This window comes from Rattus norvegicus, chromosome 13 (genome assembly GCF_036323735.1).
Source record: "Rattus norvegicus strain BN/NHsdMcwi chromosome 13, GRCr8, whole genome shotgun sequence".
NCBI classification, from domain to species: domain Eukaryota; kingdom Metazoa; phylum Chordata; class Mammalia; order Rodentia; family Muridae; genus Rattus; species Rattus norvegicus.
The window spans coordinates 99,024,245-99,044,929 of NC_086031.1; the positions used below are offsets into that span (position 1 = coordinate 99,024,245).

The following is a 20,685-nucleotide window of genomic DNA, read 5'->3' on the forward strand; positions in this document are numbered from 1 at the left end:
GAAGTCACAGGCCAATATGACCAGTGTCTTTAGGAGGAAGAGCTGCTGAGGGTGAGCTGGGCTCAGAAGCCAAGACCTGTGCACACTGAGAGGACGGCTATCTGCAGCCGAGGAGAAAAGGCTGGGAAGACACCAACCCTGCGAACACTGCCCTCTTGGACTTCCAGCCTAGAAAAGTAATAAACTTTCCATTTAAGCCATTTATTCTGTGGGATGTTGTTACAGAGGCAGCACTAATAGACTAATAGTTCATCCTGAATCTAGAAAATTCTGGCCAAATGAATACATTGTGTCAACAAAATCTAAAAAAGTTTCATCAGTACCTGCCTAAGACTCTTTGTCTCCTAGATGGGCACAGGAAAGGGAGGATGGTGAACAGAAGTTAATGGCTGCAGTCTTCTGCAGAAACCCTCCAAGTTGGAGGGAGCAGGACAGTAACCAGTGAGCTAGGCATCTTTTAACAGAGAGCACCCCACGAGCAGGATACCAATCTTACCAGTGCTTGCCTTTCCTTGGGAGGGGGAGAGGAGTAGAGCTTTCACAGGGAAGTAAGACTGCACCTGACAGACAGTATCACTGACACCATCCCTTCTGCATCATTTGCCTGGGGACAAGTAAGGAAAGTGTTTTCACAGGATTTCAGTTCTAAACTACTCGAGTTTCTGACTTTTCCTTCTTTCTCATTTCAAGCTGTGACACCGTGATGTGTCCGGCACATACGCATTAGCGAGAGTTCTCAGAGCTGCGTCCCTTCAGGCTTCATGTTTCAGGTCTGCTGAGAGTTGGATGGTAAAGTCAATATTTGTTACAACTGTGTTACAAGAACTAAAGGAAGCCTTGTCTATAAAGCAGGGCCTTTACTTTGTGGACTCAGACAGCTACTCTAATTGTTCAGGGCCTTTGTTACTTCCTTCTAGATTCCTGGCTTTGCTCCAGGTAGCTGAAGTCACCCACCAACCCCTTTGGATATTGTTCTACTCAGTCCTTCCTTCTCAGGCCAAGGCCAGTATCAGCAAAGCTCCACAGGGCCAATCAGTACTTGCCTCAGCCAGGAGAATTTCCTTTTTCTCCTCTCAGCTAATTTCTTTTCCTTCCAATCCCTTCCATTTCTTCTGCTTATTATTCTTTTGTGCCTGGTGTGGGGTGGGGAGGGGGTAGGACATCTGTTGTATTCAAACCAGTAGATTTTGGACATGGCCTAGTAGTCGCCTATCATCCTAATTCTATGAACAGACTCTCATCAAGGTCAGCCAGAATGTGTCAGACCTGCTGCCATGCTACCTGTGGTCTCCTCATGCCAGAGGACTTCTCTGTGACTCACTTACTTTAAAGACAGAGGATGATTTTTGTAGTCACTTGTTTTTTTCTGGGTGACTTTACTTATAGTAAACAGAGCTTGGAGAAGGAGGTGGTATCTTTGAGCACAACCTTCTTAACTTTTTAAATACTTCATTCTGATGTGACTTTAGGAGGGACAGAAATGCATTTTGTAGTAATGCCATCACTGCAATTTGTAATAATCCTGTCTGCATCCTTGGCAGCAGTTTTGGCCCATTAATAAACTGAAATGTGGGCTTGTTTTACCCTGCAGGTGACTTTTAGTTCCTAGATCCACTGGGAAGCCTCGTTCACTGGGAAAGCATACACATGCTGTGCCTACGTTAACAGAACACTCTTGATTGGATGCTCAGCTTCATAACTTTTGGGATCAATACGTCACTTCATTTTTAGCCTTCAGGCACTTATTGAGACGTCCATCAGATAGTTTATAAAACTACTATTAGTAGCACTATAACATTTAACTTCTTTTTGTTTGCTTTCTTCCTGCTTTGCTCTGGTTGTTTAGAGAAGGGTCTCACATAGTCCAGGGCAGCCTATAACTCTCTATATACAGCCCTGGCTAGTTTAGAACTTCCAGGCAGAGCAATGGCCTATCCAGCAGCTCTGAGAAGCCAGTTGTGAAGGAGACAGACTGTCTACAGGGTAGGAGGAAGCAGAGCCTGCCTATGTCATGGGCAGGGGAGAGGTCCTGAGGAAGGTGGAATTCTATCCAGTAGGCACAGGGTAGGCCTGTGGGAAGGAAAGAGGGGACTTAGAGGGAGGTATGGGGGAAGATGAGTGCAAATGCAGCAGGCTTCTGGGGTGGGAATCGAGAGGCAGACCTAGCTGGTTGCATGTGGGAGGTGAAACATTCCTAAAGGAACTAAATGGGCTACAACTTTTGAAATAGCCAAGCTAAAGTTTTCTGATGATGTTAAGATTCCTAGCCTATTCCACTTCCCTCAAGAGAAAACTCTTCCATGGTAGAAGTAGATACATATTTCACAGTTAATAAAGGCCCAGTGATCAGAAGAAGTTCATTAAGGTTCTCAGAATACTGGCAGACCAACAGTGAAACTACTGCCAAAGAACCAAATGATTCTTTAGTTACGAGCGCCTGGTCCTAGTATAGTAAGGCGACTGAAAACTGACGTGGAGAACAGGAACGATTTCTCCGAGGAGGTGACTCAGACTGAAATGTATAAGAACAAAGTGAGGAGGGGAGTTGGTGTCAGGCAAGGGGGAGAGAAAGCTGCAAAGGCTGGGTAGCTAGACGAAGAGAATGAGAAGCTTAGTTGAACACTGAAGCTGGAGGGATGGGGCACTATGGGGAGGGAAGAGCTTTAGAGCTGTAGTCCTGGTGGGCAGTGTACTAATGGGGCTGACTTTTAAGCTTCCGAAAATGGAACTCCTAAGAGTGTAAGCAAAGGGTAGCATATTAAATATGTGTCTGCAGGAAGACAAATGGCAGACCAGAACAGGTCACATGGAAGAGGGCAGCCACCCTCAGGTGAACATGAAGACAAAGGAGCCACTGGAGTGCTTCTGAGGTTGACTGCTTACATGATCTTGGGGCATGTGCTGTTCACAGAGAGGCCACAGGATGGTGAGGTGAGGGGGCATTAGGTAGGTAAGGAGAGGTCACAAGTTCAATTCTGTAGTTGGGGTGTCTTGAAGAGGAGATTACAACAAGATTTAAGGTAGTCTAAGGTAAAGGGACAAACTCAGGGTTTACCAGTAGGTGAAGTCTGATACTCAGCTACCTTCTCTAAGAAGGGAATAGAGAAGAAGAGGCCCATGGACAAGCTGCACAGAGCCTCACATGTTACTTACACACATTGTCCTGTCGCTGGCAAGCTGAGCTTTTCACGCCGACATTCAGACATGGGGTGACTGGAGTCTTTTTTGTTTTGTTTTGGGTTTTTGAGACAGGATCTCCTTACATAGTTCTGCCTGTTCTGGAGCTCACTGCGTAGACCAGGCTAACCTTGAACTCACAGAGATCTTCCTGCCTCTGTGTTCTGAGTGCTGGGATTAATGGTGTGTACAAGTTGCCTATCTGAAAGGCTGGAGTCCTAATCTGAGGGACACAAACAAATGCTCAGTATAAGCTCATTAGATGCATTCTCTCTGCAAGCATTTTCATAACTGGATGCAGTGTGCACACTGAAACATGTCAAAGACCTGTCACTGCATGCTCTCCCTGACATCTAAGAGGGCACAATAAACTCAAACCCAGTTGAGTTCAGAAAGTCTGGCCTTCCTGTGAATACACAGCTCATATTTAAGGCAGATACAGTAATTTTACTGATATCACTTTCTAGAGCACCCGAACACTTTCCCCCTCAAAATCCATCGCAGTGTGAAACACGACACTTTCTTTGCAGTGTGAAAAAAATATCTTTCAGTTATAATCTCATGATCATCCTTATTTTCAGTATCTTGCCTAAAACCAGATCAAGGTCAGAGATGCTCTGCTGACTGCTAGTTCCTGGTGGACGGAGCGGTGACTAAGTGGGCACCAGGGATGTCTTGCTAACGTATGTGGCAGCAGCATCCTTGCAGAATCTTGCCTCACATGTAACAAGAGCCGTATGGGCCAACATCCAGCACATGTGTGGATTCACTCAGCTATAAATCTGATGAACACACCAGAGTAATTGACATTTCAACACATCTGACGGGTAGGCCTACTAAGAAACACTGCTGGGCTGGAGAGATGGCTCAGTGGTTAAGAGAACTGACTGCTCTTCCAAAAGCTCACAACCATCTATAATGAGATCTGATGCCCTCCTTCTGGTGTGTCTGAAGACAGCGACAGTGTACTCATGTACATATTTCATTCTTTAAAAAAAAAAATACTGCTGAAGAACTTCTGGGTTTTTTTGTTTGTTTGTTTGTTTGTTTGTTTGTTTTGTTTTTGTTTTTTGTCTTGATTGAACTATTAGCCAGTAACTCTGTGGTCTTTTTTACATATTTGGTTTCTACTGAATACTACCTGGTTCTATCTTACTCACAGTGAGCACATTCTTCAGTGTGGCAGGGATTGTTTTACAGAAGCTCTGGGACATTTACTTAGGCCACCAGAGAGGACCAGGCATTACTGGAAAACTCTCATCTAGTGCTCAAACCACAAAACACTGGCAGCAACTGGATGAGCTGGTCAATAAAGTGTGTTCTCGAGATCTCAGTTTCTGACATTTCTACACCTTTGCTGTCTCTTATGTCCTAGCACAGAGATTCCATCTGCAATGGGACCCGATGCCCTCCTCTGTCATGCAGGCATGCGTGAAATAGAACACTTATATAAACAAACGAACAATCTTAAAAAAGATTAGCAGGCTCTTCACAGATATTTTCATCAGCAGGCAGATCTTTAGTTATTTAGACAAATGCAGCAATGATCAGCTTCAAGGTCAAATGTTCCAACTAGTGAAACTAACTCGATATGACCTTGCATGGCTCTGCTGGAAAAGACCAAGTTTGGGCGCCACATTCCTGGGTGACGAGGCAGAAATTCCAACTGTCAGTTGACATCACTCCATTTACGGAGTAATCCATGGAGTGTGTGTGGGAGGTGGGCGAGGCCCGGAGTGCAGTCTGGCAACTGGTGTGCTTCGGAGTCCCTGGCACATGAGCAGGCTCAGGTGATGTCGGTCCAGAGGGAGGACCTTTTGTCACTCACACAGTCGATCCAGGTTGGGTGAAAGCTGGTGTTACAAGAAGAGACATCCCCAGAGACTATAACATGTCAGTACGGTATCAGCTCACGGTCTCGGGAAAGGAGCCCAGCAAACCCAAGTCCTCACTAAACAGATGCGTCACACTCCGCAGTTTCATTGGCTGTCAAGTGTAAAAGGAGGCCAACTAACGAAGAGACAGCTCTCTACAGAGAATGCATACATGGGACACAGAGCTGCCTGGCTGAGGCCAATGGAAAGAAGGTTCTGCTGCACAAATGCTAAGTTCCAGTCTTACACAGCAATCATGGGGGTTGTAGGCAATCACAGAGAACGAGAATTTCCTGTAAGATTTTCTCTTAGGAATCAAAGTCACGTATGTAGCACGTCTGTCATCTGGTCCTATTATATGCTACTGAAATCTCAATGGATATTATTTTACCACAAAGAAACAGTATTCATAGCTCATACACTCAAACAGCTGCCTCATTTTTAAAAAATATTTTTAAGATTTGTTTTATTTTATATGAGTACACTGTCACTGTCCCCAGATGCACCAGAAGAGGGCGTCAGATCCCATTACAGATGCTTGGGAACCTCCATGTGGTTGCTGGGACTTGAACTTGGGACTTCTGGAAGAGAAATCGGTGCTCTTGACCGCTCAGCCATCCATCTCTCCAGCCCGCCTCATTTTTAAATGCTAAAAGCTTACGTCTGAGAAGGTTTCCCATTGGATGAACGAAACGACAGCTTTGGCTACCAGACAATCCCAATCCCATGCTCTTTCTCCCTTCCTGCTTTGCTTCTGCCTTGATGGAGCACTGTCTACTCTGGTTTGATGTCTAGGAGGAACTTGCATGAAGGAAGAGCCCAAAGAAGACACGCCCACAGAGACTGTAAGACACGCCCACAGAGAATGTTAAGACAGGCCCACAGAGAATGTTACGCAGAACTAGGGTTTTACCCTAGAAGAATTCTACAGACCTCAAGACTCGGGGCTGGGGAGAGGGCTCAGGGGTTAGCAGCAGTGCTGTTAACAGTGTAATCACGGAACAGTCTGGGTCCCAGCACCCACACAGCATCCTGCAAACAGCTCTAATTCCACAGAAGGGCTTCATACTCACACATAGGTATGTACAACCCACTGACACACACATATAAAATAGTCCACAATATTTGATATAAAATCCAATTTGGTACAAATTAAAGGCAGTTCATATGGAAGATACATCTTGCTAAAGACTATGCAAATATTCCCAAATCGAAAATTCAAGTTCCAAACTTCAAGTATTTTGAGTACATGAGGCTCAAGCTGCATTAAACACATTTCAAACAACTTTATGATGTCATAATCATTATATCTTAGAGTTTGTCTTTTCTTCATGTACTGATATAGTGTTTACCTAACAAAATTTTACAGTTGACTTTATAGACAATTGTATATTAATAAACTCTCACATTACTTATTAATTAATTAAGTACCTTTTGTAGACTGGTAGGGTTTAGCTGAGTTTTGTCTATTATTTTCACAGCTACCTGAAAAAGAGAATCATTAAACCACACTTGAGATATGTAATTCAATGCATCAAACCTTGCAAAGAAAAGTTTTGTTTTGCTCCTGGCCATGCACCACTTACTTCTCTGATCTCACACACCCAGAAGGTGTGGTCTTGATAACTTGGAGCCTTAGCACACAATTTACCTATGGACTTGTCACCCACCTCCCGCTTCTGCATCGACGGGATTATGCCTTCGCCAGTTCTTCCATGTTTCCCTTTAAAACTGTTGAGACCATGCCATGCTATCTTAATCCTTTTCTCAAAGCCTAGACGGGCAACATTACAGGGGTGAGCAGCTCTTTTCTTTTCCTTCCTTTTTTAAGACAGGGTTTCTGTGTAGCCCTGGCTGTCCTGGACTCACTCTGTAGACCAGGCTGGCCTCAAACTCAGAGATTCTCCTGCTTCTGCCTCCTGGGAACTAAGATCAAAGGTGTCACCTGCATCACCCTACAAGAGAGTAGGCTTTAAATTTGTATTTTTAACAAATAAAACTACTGTGCAAGCAGAGGAACTGGATATATAAACTTTAATAGAAAACCAGCAAAAGAGATTTGAAAATCTTCGAGGGCTCTGTCTAGTGTAGCCTATGTCTGAACAGCTCCTAGGGGTAGAATGCACAAGGAGATACTCAATGGGATCACAATATCATGATGTGTACAACACGCGAAAGCTTACCAACATTCTGTGGTTGAGATTTAAGAATAATCCAATCTTAATGCAAAACTTTGGATATTTACTGAAATAATCATTTAACCCTGCTGTACACACTATACATTTATAGTGCACGCACATGTAAATATATACATTTTTATTGTGTAACAATAATTTCAAATACATGAGATAAGTGGGATGTGCTTGTGCAAGCCAATAACCTTAGCAGTTAGAAAGTGGAAGCAGAAAGATCCAGATTCAAGGTCTGCCTCAGCTGGTAGCAAGTTCAAAGCTAGCTTGGGCTACAATAGACCCTGTCTCAACACTTCTCACTAACCAACCAAACAGCCCTACAAACAAATGGTACTTTAGACACACATTCTCTTGTCATCTGAAAAAAATTATCTATACAGTAGTAATATTACCTTGATGCTATAGCCAAACAGATAAAAGTTAATGGGTGATTTTCTACACACTCATCCTACCTTAGCCTAAGTGGTATTTCATAAAAACGTATCCCAGCCTCATTCCACAGCAGAGTAGCAACAGTAACCAAGAGTGTTCACATGGTAGATAACTGAAAACAGCTGATCTGAAGTCTCTGAGGATACTATAAGGTACCAGTTTTTCCTTAGTGTTAGAGGTCAGTAGCTCTGCCACAAAACAGATCTGTCTGCAAATGCCCTATGTGCATATATCCCAGTGTGCACCAGCTCACTGATACCATTCACTCCCAGTGTCCACCATGAGAAAGCGAGTCTCTGGAGCAAGGTCCAGGCACATATCAGAAGGCACCATGAAGACTTACCTCTCTACCTGTTAGGACATGCCTTGCCAATTTCACTTTGGCAAAATTCCCCTTCCCTATTGTTTTCTGTAAACGGTAATTTCCGATGTGAGGCTGTTCATCTGTCGCTGACGTAATGGAGTTTCTACACCGGGGAATGTTTTGTCTGCTACTTGATTTGGTAGGCGGGATATGCGTTTCAGTATATCCATCCACAGATGTATGCTAGGAGAAAGCACAAGAGCTCACAGTCACTTAGACAATTATAAAAGGACAATTAAGAGGCTACAAACAGTCACGTGCTGGTGGAGTATCCTTTAATCACAGAAAACTCATCTCTCTGAGTTTGGGGCCAACCTACTCTACAGAACAACTTCCAAGACAGACCAGGCTACACAGAGAGAAAACCTGTCTGAAAAACAAACAAAAGGACTTTAACTCATGTTCATTAACACTTCATCTTTAATGAAAGTGAATCATAGTACACAATTTTAAAATGTGAACATGCTGTTTATCATTTTTTCCTGACCAATGGGTACAAGAATTTTTACTTCGCATCCTTAAGTCTGTATTTTGACTTTCAAAAGAGATACATTGCTAGGTACCAGCGCACTAACCATTGTGATACATTGCTGGGTACCACCACACTGGCCACTGTTCCTGTAAAGCCTGTTACTGTTTTAAGTTGAGTGGCACTATCCACGCCTACCCCTTAGAAGGGAAGTATCTTTACTACCAGGACAAACATCCTCACAAATATGGTTAGTACTCTAATCCACAGCTTCTTAATCTTTTCTACTTGTTGACCTTAATCTGTCTGTCTATCTGTCTGTCTGTCTGTAGACAGGGTCTTATGTATCCTGGGCTGCCCTACATAGTTTGTAGGGTAAGATGACCTTTAACGTCTGCTCCTCCTGCCTGCAGCTCCTAAGCACAAGACCACAGGTGTCTCCCAACACGTGGTTCAGGCAGTGCTGGCAATGGATTTGACAGGGGCTAGGAGACAGTTCTTAGCACACCTTTGATGAATTACCTACATGAGCTTAACGGGGTGAGACAATCCACCTTAGCCATAGCTGTCACCGCCTCATGAGCTGAGCACCAGCACTCATCTCCTTCTCTCTGTGTCCCTGCTCTGGATGCACTGTGACCCCTGTCTCACGCTCTTGTTAGCATGCCTTCTAGGCCGTGATGGGCAGTGTTCCCTTGAACTGTAAGCCAAAATAAATAAGCCCTCTCTGCTATGCTGCTTCCTGTCAGTCATCTTGTCAAAACGAGGAGAATAATAACTAATATGGACTCTAACCATGGCTTTCAAAAATATGAAAATGTACAAACGTGTTGAGAAATGGCGGTAGGGAAAACTTAAAGTCTTTAATCTCCATAATTATATCATGTTTCTGTCAGAGGAGAAAACCTGTGTGCACAGCAAAACACTGTAATTTGTAACATTCAAAAGTCTGAACTCCAAGCCAGGGTAACAAGCAGCATCTGTTGTCACTGTATGCTGTGATGGTGTACGTGGTATAAAGTGTGGGTGTCGTGTGTCCAGAAACCAAGGCTGCAGTGACGCCACACACTGTGAAATATGTGTGTTGTCATGGACACCTCAGAGTCATTGTGTGTTTGATTTTAAACTAATAGTTAGGCATTGAGCTACAATATAAATTCTATTGATAAATCATCACACGCTGTTTGTGCTTGACCACAGCGGACTCTGGGACCAAGGTGGGTTCCTTTATCTCAGATTCAAACATCTTTATCTTGAGTCCCCTAAGACTCCTTGTGCTGGGGCAGGTGGCTCCCTGTTGCTGTGATAGGGAGGGAGGAGGACAGTACACAGTTAAGGTATCAGAAACACTGAGCAGTCTGGAGAGATGGCTCAGTACTCATGAGTGTGTACTGCTTTGAAAGAGAACCCGTTAGGTTCCCAGGACTGTCATCCAGAGGCTTATGGCTGCCTGTAACTATATCTGCAGGGATCTGATGCTCTCTTTAGATTTCCATAGGCACTGTGCTTACATATACATACCCATATACTGACACAGACAAACTCGCATGCTGAGGGCAGGTGTAAATGACAGTCTCACTGAGCTGCAATGGACTTATTAGTTCCAAACTTACACACAGGTCTACCAGGTAACTTCCCAGTGCCCTTCTGCTGGAGTAGGACAGAGTTCCCCAGTTCTCCAGAGGGTAGGACAGAGCTCCCCAGTTCTCCACTGGAGGTAGGACATAGCTCCCCAGTTCTCCACTGGAGGTAGGACATAGCTCCCCAGTTCTCCACTGAGGGTAGGACAGAGCTCCCCAGTTCTCCACTGAGGGTAGGACAGAGCTCCCCACTTCTCCATTGGAGGTAGGACATAGCTCCCCAATTCTCCACTGAGGGTAGGACAGAGCTCCCCACTTCTCCACTGGAGGTAGGACAGAGCTCCCCAGTTCTTCAGTTCTGGTTTGGAGTTAACAGTACACAAACCTAAACAAGTTTGCAAGAAGCCTTATTATGCTCTTTTAGAATTACCTGCTCTTTTAGAATTCTGCCGTCACCTAGAGCTAGCTGGACTTGTCCAGTAAACCAGAGAAGGCTGAGAGAATCATAGTCATGGAGATAAGTCCAGATTAAATCAACTGACTCCCAGCTGCTCCTCTGACTTTAGGAGAAATAGGCCGCTGATTTAAGCCACTTAGTATTGGAGTTTGAGTAACTGTTACACAGCAATGCCAATGAATACATAACCCTACCACTACTTCATTAGTTAATTTTTTGTAGTACTGAGGAGTGAACCCAAGACCCTGATTCCAACAGATCAATATTCTACCACTGAGCTAACCTCATCCCTATCAGTTTTTTTAAACAAAGAAGCAAACATAAAGGAAACACTTCTCAACAACTAATTCTTTTCAGACTTGGTCAAATTCTAGCGAAATTTAAAGAAGAAAAGCAATATTGGTATACAATCAATTCCCTAAGGAGACATCTTTGTTTGGCATAAGCTGCATAGGGGCAGAACTCTTGAATATTTGTCTCCAATAATATATGATGGATGGATGGATTGGCAGATCCTGGAGAAGACTGCAGTCCGATCATACATCATGGTTGGATCAGAAGACCCTGGAGAAGACAGCAGTACCCATGGGCACACAGACTGCAGTCCAGTCATACATGATGGAGGATCAACAGATACTGGAGAAGACAGTAATTGTGGGCTCACAGACTATAGTTTACCAGTTCTCTGATACAGAACTTCATACTTGGGGTGATCTTTTTTCTTTCAAAAGAATTAGCTCTCCAGATGAGCTGGCCCTGCCCTCCCCTGGCTGTTGGGAGAGGAGGCCCTGCACCTTGCCTGGGCAGCACAGTGGATCTTGCTCTGGAGCGTGAGTGTGGGTGAGCAGACCAAGGGCATGAGAGCTGATCCTGCCTCATGCTGAGGGGAGCATTGAGTGCCCTGGTTAAAGTAGTGTTGGAGAGCAAGCCCCGGTGGTGCCTGGAGGGAGAACCGGTGGGGTGAGCAGCTCAGCTACCATGCAGGCCCACAGCCAGGCTACGAATTGGCCCACCCCAAAATCTGTAACACCTGCAAAGGGTTGAGATGTGTGAAAGGGCCGGGCTTGCTTTCCAGAGCTGCAGGATATCCATGACACAGGGCAACAACAGGATAACTGGGAGGAGTCTCCATGAGGATCCAATATTGATGGTGTGACAGAAGCCAGAGATCTGGAGCCAAACCAATGACTCATTGCAATGAACATTTGCAAGTGTAAATGTGTGGACAGAGGGATACACTGTGGGACACACTGTGACACACTACAGCCTCCATGGCGAGACGTTTTCTGTGCTTTGTTCTTGTTACTGCCGTTGTGTGTTTGCGTGTGCTTTACTTGGAGGGGGATGTTGCAGGGGTGAAGGGCTGATATGAGGTGATGGGCAGGTGAGCAGGACTGGAGTGCATGACAGGAAACTCACAAAGAATCAATCAAAAGTAAAAAAAAAGGGGGGTAGCTCTCAACATTAAACACAGTCAATCAATAAGTCTTGATAATAACTTGCACAAAACACATGCACAGGAGTCTTAAGTCAGGAATCAAAATATATGGTTCTGATGAGAGACATTCATCAAGAACAACTATTATAAATACATATTTTTTGTTAGGCATGTCAGCATCTCACAGGAGTACGTCTTTCCTTAAGGGACTCTGAAGAACTGTCTATATAGTTTAGCTTTCTCCTTCCTAATCAATGGCTTAATTCTCAAATAAGAATCCAGCAGGAATATGGATTTAATTCCTGCTAAACAATGGATTTGGTTTAGAATTCAACCTTATGGCTATTAAATACAAGATATGATGGCAGCCTAATTATAGCATTTCTCTGGGTTTTAGTTCACACTTTTATCATAACAACTTCCAATGCTATTCTTCCTTCTCCAGTTGTCCACTCAATCCAGAAAATCCCAACGTCTTTGATCTTTCTGCAGCAGGAGCAGCATGACCCTAAGGCTGCCTGAGTTCAGCAGAGTCTAGAGGACCAGAGATGAAGATCTAACAGGTTTTCATACCTGAACCCCATGGGTCACCCACGGGTCACTCCAATAGCCAACTACTAAGACTCTGTCCCTGTGGCACTAGCTACAATCAAGGTCTCCCACTTGGGCACCACTCACACTTGGGCACAGGTATTGTCTGTGTTCTTAACCAGGTGGTGGAGAAGATAATAACATAATTATTTACCTCAGAATACTTTAGTCTGAGGAGTAGGTAGCTGCTTATGTGATGGGGTGATGGCGCTGTATGGTAGTAAAAACAGCACAAAGGAGCAGAGGGACAAAGACAGCCAGTCCACCCTGCAGCCCAGGTCACCAAACCCTTTCCTGAGCACCTGGTATCTGCAACCACTCCTGGTAAAGCTTCTGCACCAATCACATTTCTTTCTGTGAGCAACAGAAATAGTTCTGGCTACCTAAAGTAGAAACAGAACTTCAAAGTCTGTGAGAGGCTGAAAAAACTCTCCAATGATGAGACTTGAATTCAGACGGAAAAAAGACAAGAATGGGCAAATAGGCAAAATCAAATAGTTATCTATAGTAATAAAGGTGACAATGAAATAAAATGAAGTAAGCGGAGAGGGGGAGGGGGACACAGCACACCGCCTTAGGATAGACGGAACAGCCAGCCAGCTGCGCTCCACCAGAAGAGGAAGAGGGACAGACACACAGCGGAAGGACACTCAGGCAGTGAAAAGAGAACAAGTCAGGTGCTTGATGAGCTCACGGAACGAAGGCACAGAGGCAAACACAGCTAAAAAGGGCATCTTTGTTCAAGGCCCACAGCTTGAACATCCAGTTGTCCAAATAAAACCCTGCAAGTTTCTACTGTCAGGCTCAAAAGGTTTCCAGCCACAGGTGTGAAGGCCTGTACAACTGGGTGCCTGATGTCAGCCAGGAAGGCACTAGCGTCTCCAACAAACAGGTAAAGGACAAGCAAGTAGAGACGTGGCCAAGCCAATGAGCAAACACATGATAAAGCTACTAAAGACAGGCCACACACCATCCGTATAATAAAACGGTACACTATGGCTCCAGGTGCCGCGAATGCTTCATGGGCATTGACTTTCACTCTTTACAACAACGCCACTGAGAAGCACATTTCACAGAGGAGGACGATGTGGTCTGGAGAAGTTATGGCATGGCTGCCTCTTTTGGATTCATCCAAGTATTCGTGACATCAGCCGAGAGTCTAGAGAGATGGCTCAGCAGTTGAGAGCAACTGTTCTTACAGAGAACCCGGGTTTGAGTCCAGTGCCCACATGGCAGCTAACAACCATCCATAACTCCAATCCAGGAGATTCAGTGCCTTCTTGTGGCCTCCACACACACAACCATGCATGTAAGGTACATACATGCACGAAGGCAAAACATACATAAAAAATAAAGTAAATCTAAAAGGTTTTAAGGTGGCATTGATCACCTGTGAATACAAGGAAAGGAACCCTCATTGGACGTTTCACTGGGGAGCAGATCTTTTCATTGCTTCAGCTATTTCTGACGGCACTGGAGCCAGAAGGCGAAGATCTGGACAACTAAGTGCAGTTTATAAACATCGGGGGGAAACCAGAAACCTTAAAGTCAACTGAGAATCATGCTTTCACAATTGAGCTCAGGATAGCCACACTGTACATAAATATATATCAAAATTAGGCCCTGATTTCAACTGCTAAATTCAAATCCTCCCACAAGGGTGTGTCACACTTGTGCTTTGGTTTGTTACTGTTGATGATGTAGGGCAGGGATTCTACTCTCTCCCCACGGCATCTCTCTTCCCTAGCTCGGGTGTGGTTTCTTTTCCTTATTTCATTACTTGAGTGTCGTGGAGCCCACTATTAAAGGGACAAGCAGCCCATCTTCCCACACCCGTAGACAGAAACAGCTGAGTGGGAAGCGCTCTTCCACTCAGCGCTCACAGTGAAGTCAAAGACCCGAGTCAATAGCAAGGCGTCTCCAGGCCGCCCCAGAGCCTCTGGCTTCAGCTTGTTTTCTGAACCCCATCCCCCTACTGCATACTATTCAATGATCCATTTATTCTGTCAGCAGAACTTTATTGTGACCTATTATATACACATACTGTCCCATATGACAGGATAACTAAACCACTCTGTTTTTGCAGAGGGAAATAAGAAGAGAAAGGGATGGTGAACATGTGAGTCACAAAACCATCAACTAGCAGTCCCTGGTAAGAAGAACTCTGAAGCAGATTAATATGAAGCAAGGGCTGCCACGGAAGGGTTGGTCTTTGAGAAGAGACCAGAGAGACGCGAACGGCTAGAGTCAGAGAGGAGAGATGTGGAGACATAACTAGTAAAGAATCTCTTGATAAAACAAGCGCTTAAGATTCTTCCTCTTCGGGGTTGGGGATTTAGCTCAGTGGTAGAGCGCTTGCCTAGCAAGCGCAAGGCCCTGGGTTCGGTCCCCAGCTCCAGAAAAAAAAAAAAAAAGATTCTTCCTCTTCAAACACTGGAAAAATAAAACTCCCCTTCTCATGGCCTCTGTTCACGTGCGTTCACCCACACCCAAACCCATGAGTTTTGCTCCTTCTCATGGCTGTCAGGTTGAAGGTGCTCAATGTCTAACCAAGAAGGAAGACCAAACTCGTATCAGAGGACAAGGGGCCGATTTACTCTTCCAGGAGACTATTACCTTCCCCTTTGTGAAATCCTGGCAGCAGCTGAGGACATGAGACTGGCAAGAGATACTCCAATAAGAAAGAACACACCTCCATATCATCCCAGAGTGAACAGAGGGCTCAGTGAGCAGCTCCTCTGTGCACCAACCACCTACAGCTGTGTCAGTTACCAAACTCAGTCTAACATCACATGAGTGCTGTGGTGTCCTCTTACAGATACAAACCTCGCTTAGTGAGTGGATAGCCACCCTTCCTGACAAGCAGGACCACACAGTACCACACTGCAAAACAGGGCTACTACAGCTCTGCCCCAGACCCTGTAATGTGCTACTTTTCAAGTAAATTACACCAGGAAAAACACAGACCCTGGCTACTGAAAATTAATGACCACACTCACACTTTTCTAAGTCATGGTAGTAAAAGAATCAAGAAATTATGACTTCAATAACAGAGGAATAGATTGTACTGGAGAAGCCTGCCAGCAGATTAGAAAATATAGTTTTTAGATAAAACATTAAAGGCAGCTTAAAAGAGCTAATGCAGAAAGCATGCAAAATTGGAAGAGAAGCTGAGGATGTGAGAAAAGAATCTTCATTAAGCGAAATCCCCCCTCCCCAAAAGAAGGTCTCTCAGGACTAAATGTGCAGTACATAGCTTTACTCCTAGCACTGGGGATATAGAGGTGGGGCGATCTCTGTGAGTTTGAGACCAGTTTGGTCTACATAGTGAGTTCTAGGACAGCCAGAGGTGTGTAATATAAACAGATCATCATGAAAAAAATTAAAAAGGAGAGGGGGAGAGGACAGGAGGGTCTCTCTACACTTTATATAACTGAGGCTAGCCCTGACCTCACAACCATCCTGACTCAGCTTCCTGAGAGGTGGGATTATAGGTGTGTCTGTCACCAGGCCAGGGGAAATCCTGCCCCCACTATGCTCATGCACACATGCACGCACACCCCGTTTCCATCTTGGAAACAAAGTCTAGTCCACTTAGCTCCAGACAGCTTACATTCAAGAGGGAAACAAACTCTACAGCTACAGGAATCTGAGGGTGCAGCCGGTGCTCAGAAAATGGACAGAAAGTAAGAGAGAATCTTGAGAAAAATGAAGTCCCAAAAGACTATGGAAGTTTTCTATCAACTACGAGAACTTTTCTAAGTATGAGCGAAAGAATGGCCAAGAAGCAGGTTAGAGGTCACAGGCAGAAGCCAAAAGGGAATAGTGAAGACCCGGGCTGCTGCATACTGCCTAGAATTTGCACTTTGAGAGAAAGTTTGAAAACACAAATGCACTCCAAAGGCTTGATCCAATGAAAGTGTTCTTCCAGGCAAGACAGAGACACTGGAGAGGAGTAAGAGCAGGAAGAATTTGTCAATGCAGACACAGCACTGTATGCTCTGTTAAAGTGTGATGGTAGAGAATGAGTGGACCATCCTGAGGGATAGACCACTGGAGGAGAGGACTGTTCAGTGAGAACCTCTGACCCTCCCCTGTGCCCTCCAGTATTCAGCACATCTTCCAAAGGGCACCTAAAACTTTCCAATGCAACTGGAGCCTAAGACACGTTTTTAGGGCACTGAACACTGTGTTCTATCTCTGCCGTTCAATATAGCAGCAGTCACTGGACAGACCGACAAAGCACGTTAGTGTTTATTAAGCATCCCGCATCAGTCCTTCCGGAAAGTAACCACTCATTATGTCGTCCAGCTCGTTAAAGTCAGCAAAGCTGAGCTAGGATGAAGCACAAGGCACAGCACCTGCCCAGCATGGGTGAAGCTTCAACACCACAGTGCGCAAAGACTAAGAAAAAGGAAATCTTCAGCCTGAGTAGCAGACAGACAGGTTCTATTTATTCTCTGCAGACTTGATGGTGGCCACATACCCGTTTCCAGAAGCACAGGACATAAAAACTTAAGTTTAGCTATTTAAAAAGCTGGCTCTTAAAATGTCACTAAAGCCCTCTGATAGCTCCAATGTTAAGCACTGCAGAATCCAAGGAAGTACACAAGAGGTGACCTACCTGTCCCTGCGATGTCATGCCCAGTTTTCCAAACCTTTCCTGTTGGAGCTAGTCTTTCCCCTGATTTATTCTAAGAAAATAAAAGTGGTTTGTTAAAAGAAAAAAAAAACCTAACCATATGTTGATTTTTAAACAGTGGCTACTACGGTTTACTAAGAGAGCCGAGGAACCATCCCTTTCAGCACGGCTGGGGCACTGCTGATCTGCAATACCTTTTCATAAGAAAGGATTCGTGTGAGGAAAATCATTTTTGTACGTAGTAGAACTAGAAAACTAGAAAATATAAGTAAATTAGTAAAATACTTTTATGGAAATACTACTGAGTTCAATAAAGTTGCAAGAGAGAGGAAACACCCTCAATTACATTCTGAAAAAAATCGCCAAATGGACTCTTAAGATTCCTCGAATTCAGTTCACACAGCCCCGCTAAGAAGACCCGCCATAGGGTCCCAGCACCTGCCCTTCCTTTAACCACACCAGGCTCAGTGAACATTTCTGGTCCTCCTACTGCTGTTTCTAACAAGGGCCTTATTAAAAGAGCCATTTAACAAAGTACTTACCCCAGACCTTAAACAGCTTTGTGGCAACTGTATACACACAGTTAAAACTTTAAATTAACTCTAACAGCCTTAACACACAGAATCAACGCCCTTCAAATTTCAAGACCAGACCCCAGAGAAACTTTTCTCTTAGATACTTCTAAAAAATGCTACCATGCCTGCTAATCCGTCTTGGACATGCTCTGAACGTCCTACTCTGTCTGGGACTTGGGGCAGCTACAGATTACCATCTGAGCAGTTGGCTTTGAGGAGGTGACGGCAAGGGAGCGGGGGGGGGGGGAAGGGGCACACAGGAGAGGGGTATGACCACTCCTTTGCTTTTTATCTTATTTTATTATTTAAGAAGGGAGAGAATGGACTGTACTGAATGTCAATTAAAAGATAAAGTAGGGAAAGAGGTTGAAGAGAGCAGTCGTGGGAAGGAAGGGGAGTTCCTAGGAAGGTGAAAGGCGAGAAGAACCAGCACACTGACGGAGAGATTGTGGGGTAGCTAGAAGAAAGGGAGAGATTGTGGGGTAGCTAGAAGAAAGGTACCTTCTCCCGTAACAAACAGAAAGGAGGAGAAGCCAAGCCTCTGGAATGCTGAGTCAAGGTAAGCTGCAGGAATTCTCATCTGACGGCGTTTGCTTTCTCCAATGGAGGTTAATGCATCTTCTAAGAGAAGATATGGGACAGAGAGGATTTCAGAGTAGGAAATTATTGAAATAACCTCCGTTCATAGGAAAGACAAGTTCACCAAAGACAGTGAGGACGGTGCTGTGTAGTGCTGAAGGCCAGCTAAGCCTGAACCCAGACGGAGTGTGGCTGTGACAGGTCTGGTGGCAGAAGTATCTATCTTCAGCCACCCTCAGATGTCCAGAGGCAGGTTACTAAGGCAGCAGATACTGATCTTAACATGGAGTTTGTCAAACAGGTGCCACCAAAATATCAAGGTAAAGGTTATTAGAATGATGGGTAATAACGTCTACTGGTTAGGGGATTATCTGCCAGCAAGCAGTAAGATCCAAGAATACCTTTAACAAGACTAGCTGAGAATGCAGCTAGAAGACCCAGTGACGGAGGCAGAGTGAGTGGATTTGGTGACAATGGATTTGGTGACAATGGAGGTGCAGCAAGTAGGGGTCTACCAGTTCTACCAACATAAACACAAAGAACATCACCCAGTAACATCACCCAGGAGTGTCTGGACTTCTGTCCATTTCATTTTATAAAGGTTTTAAAGACCTGCATCGAGGCCACAGTAATTAGATCAGACTGTTCTTAACGTGTGCCCGGTTGTCACTAGTTATTAACTACCGTCCTGCTCCAACCCTGTTCCTCATTCTGACATGAGAGAGTTCATTCATTTCCAGATGGCTCGGTGGGTAGATGATATAGTTCCTGAATCTCAGCAGCTGCTCATTTTCTTCACTTTGATGTCAAATATACACAATTTAGTTGGATAAAGACCACATATAAAGGAACACTTTCTCATTCTAGAGAGCTAAACTTTGATTTTTTTTTTTTTTTTGGTTCTTTTTTTCGGAGCTGGGGACCGAACCCAGGGCCTTGCGCTTCCTAGGCAAGCGCTCTACCACTGAGCTAAATTCCCAGCCCCAAGATTTTTAAAACTTTGTGTGTGTGGGGGTAATATGTACATGTATGTAAGTGCTCACAGAGGCTGGGGGTAATATGTACATGTATGTAAGTGCTTATAGAGGCTGGGGAGTAATATGTACATGTATGTAAGTGCTTACAGAGGCTGGGTGGTAATATGTACATGTATGTAAGTGCTCACAGAGGCCAGAACAGAGCCTTGGATGTCCTGGAGTTGGAGTTACGAGTGGTTGAGAGCTGCCTGACATAGGTGCTGGGAATCAGAGTCAAGTCCTCTGCGAGGGTAGTAAATACACTTAAACAGTGACTCATCTCTCCAGAAACACAAACAAACAAACAAAAACAAAAAAACAAACAGAAAAGCACCTCAGTTAAACATGAATGACAGAACAGTGAATCAATTTCACATGGTTTCCAGGGGAGAGAACTAAAACGGTTTGTTTGAGTAACTGAGAAATAATAACTAGAAAAAAAAAACAAATTTAGATCTCTCAGTGTAGAGTGCTACTCCTTACCTCAAGATAAATCTTCAGTAGGCTGAGGAGAGAGAGAACACACACACACACACACACACACACACACACACACACACACACACAGAGAGAGAGAGAGAGAGAGAGAGAGAGAGAGAGAGAGAGAGAAAGAGAGAGAAAGAGAGAGCGCGCATAAATGTATTGAGGAAACAAGCAGCAAGCACATAACTGGCTTTTCTGTTTGTGTGAAGTGTGTTTTGCTTCATGTTTGAAATGTCTAAGTGTGACAGAAAGCAAATGTCATAAAAATGATAAAATTTAAGGCCACTAACTTTACAACATTGGATGGAAAAGCTTTGTCTGCTGAGACAAAGTCCTGCCGTGCCCCAGGCTGGTGTGCAGTTCTGTATCCTGCCATGTTGGCAGTAAAGGTAAACAGTGCCTAGTACTGACTTAAACGAAACAAAAACTCTCCTTAAAGCACAAATACAAACTAATAAGATGAAAAGGGGAATTGTAAGATCCTAGGCAGATGGCTGATTTTCTAACACTAAAGCTTCATTGATTCTATCACAGCAATGAGTGACAAGAGGAGGTAAGCAGAGGACACACATCGACAGTCTGAAGACGGAAGTGTGCCTGACTCTTAGATTTCCGAGGACAGCCAGTCATGACACGGTAGCTATACACGGAAGCTGCAATGAGCTACTACAGCTGTTAGATTAGTGAACATTAAATTCAGAGAATGTTAGCTGGTAACAGATACTATAATTGGGGAGAGAAATCTTTAGATTATCCATTTTATTTCTAGTTATTTACACTACAGACATATCACAGAGACACCTAAAGATGAATGCC

The 20,685-nt window shown here is 44.3% G+C and overlaps 1 protein-coding gene across 2 annotated transcripts in view; it reads right to left on the reverse strand.

Moving 5' to 3' along the window:
• Positions 1-20,685, reverse strand: part of Mark1 (microtubule affinity regulating kinase 1) — a 105,272-nt gene that overhangs the window by 42,518 nt on the left and 42,069 nt on the right. For both annotated transcript variants that reach the window (XM_039090282.2, NM_053947.2), the window contains exons 2-3: positions 8,019-8,222; positions 6,483-6,536 (exon numbers count right to left, since the gene is read on the reverse strand). In XM_039090282.2, coding sequence (XP_038946210.1) covers positions 6,483-6,536; positions 8,019-8,222 — 258 coding nt within the window. The remainder of the gene's footprint in view (positions 1-6,482; positions 6,537-8,018; positions 8,223-20,685) is intronic.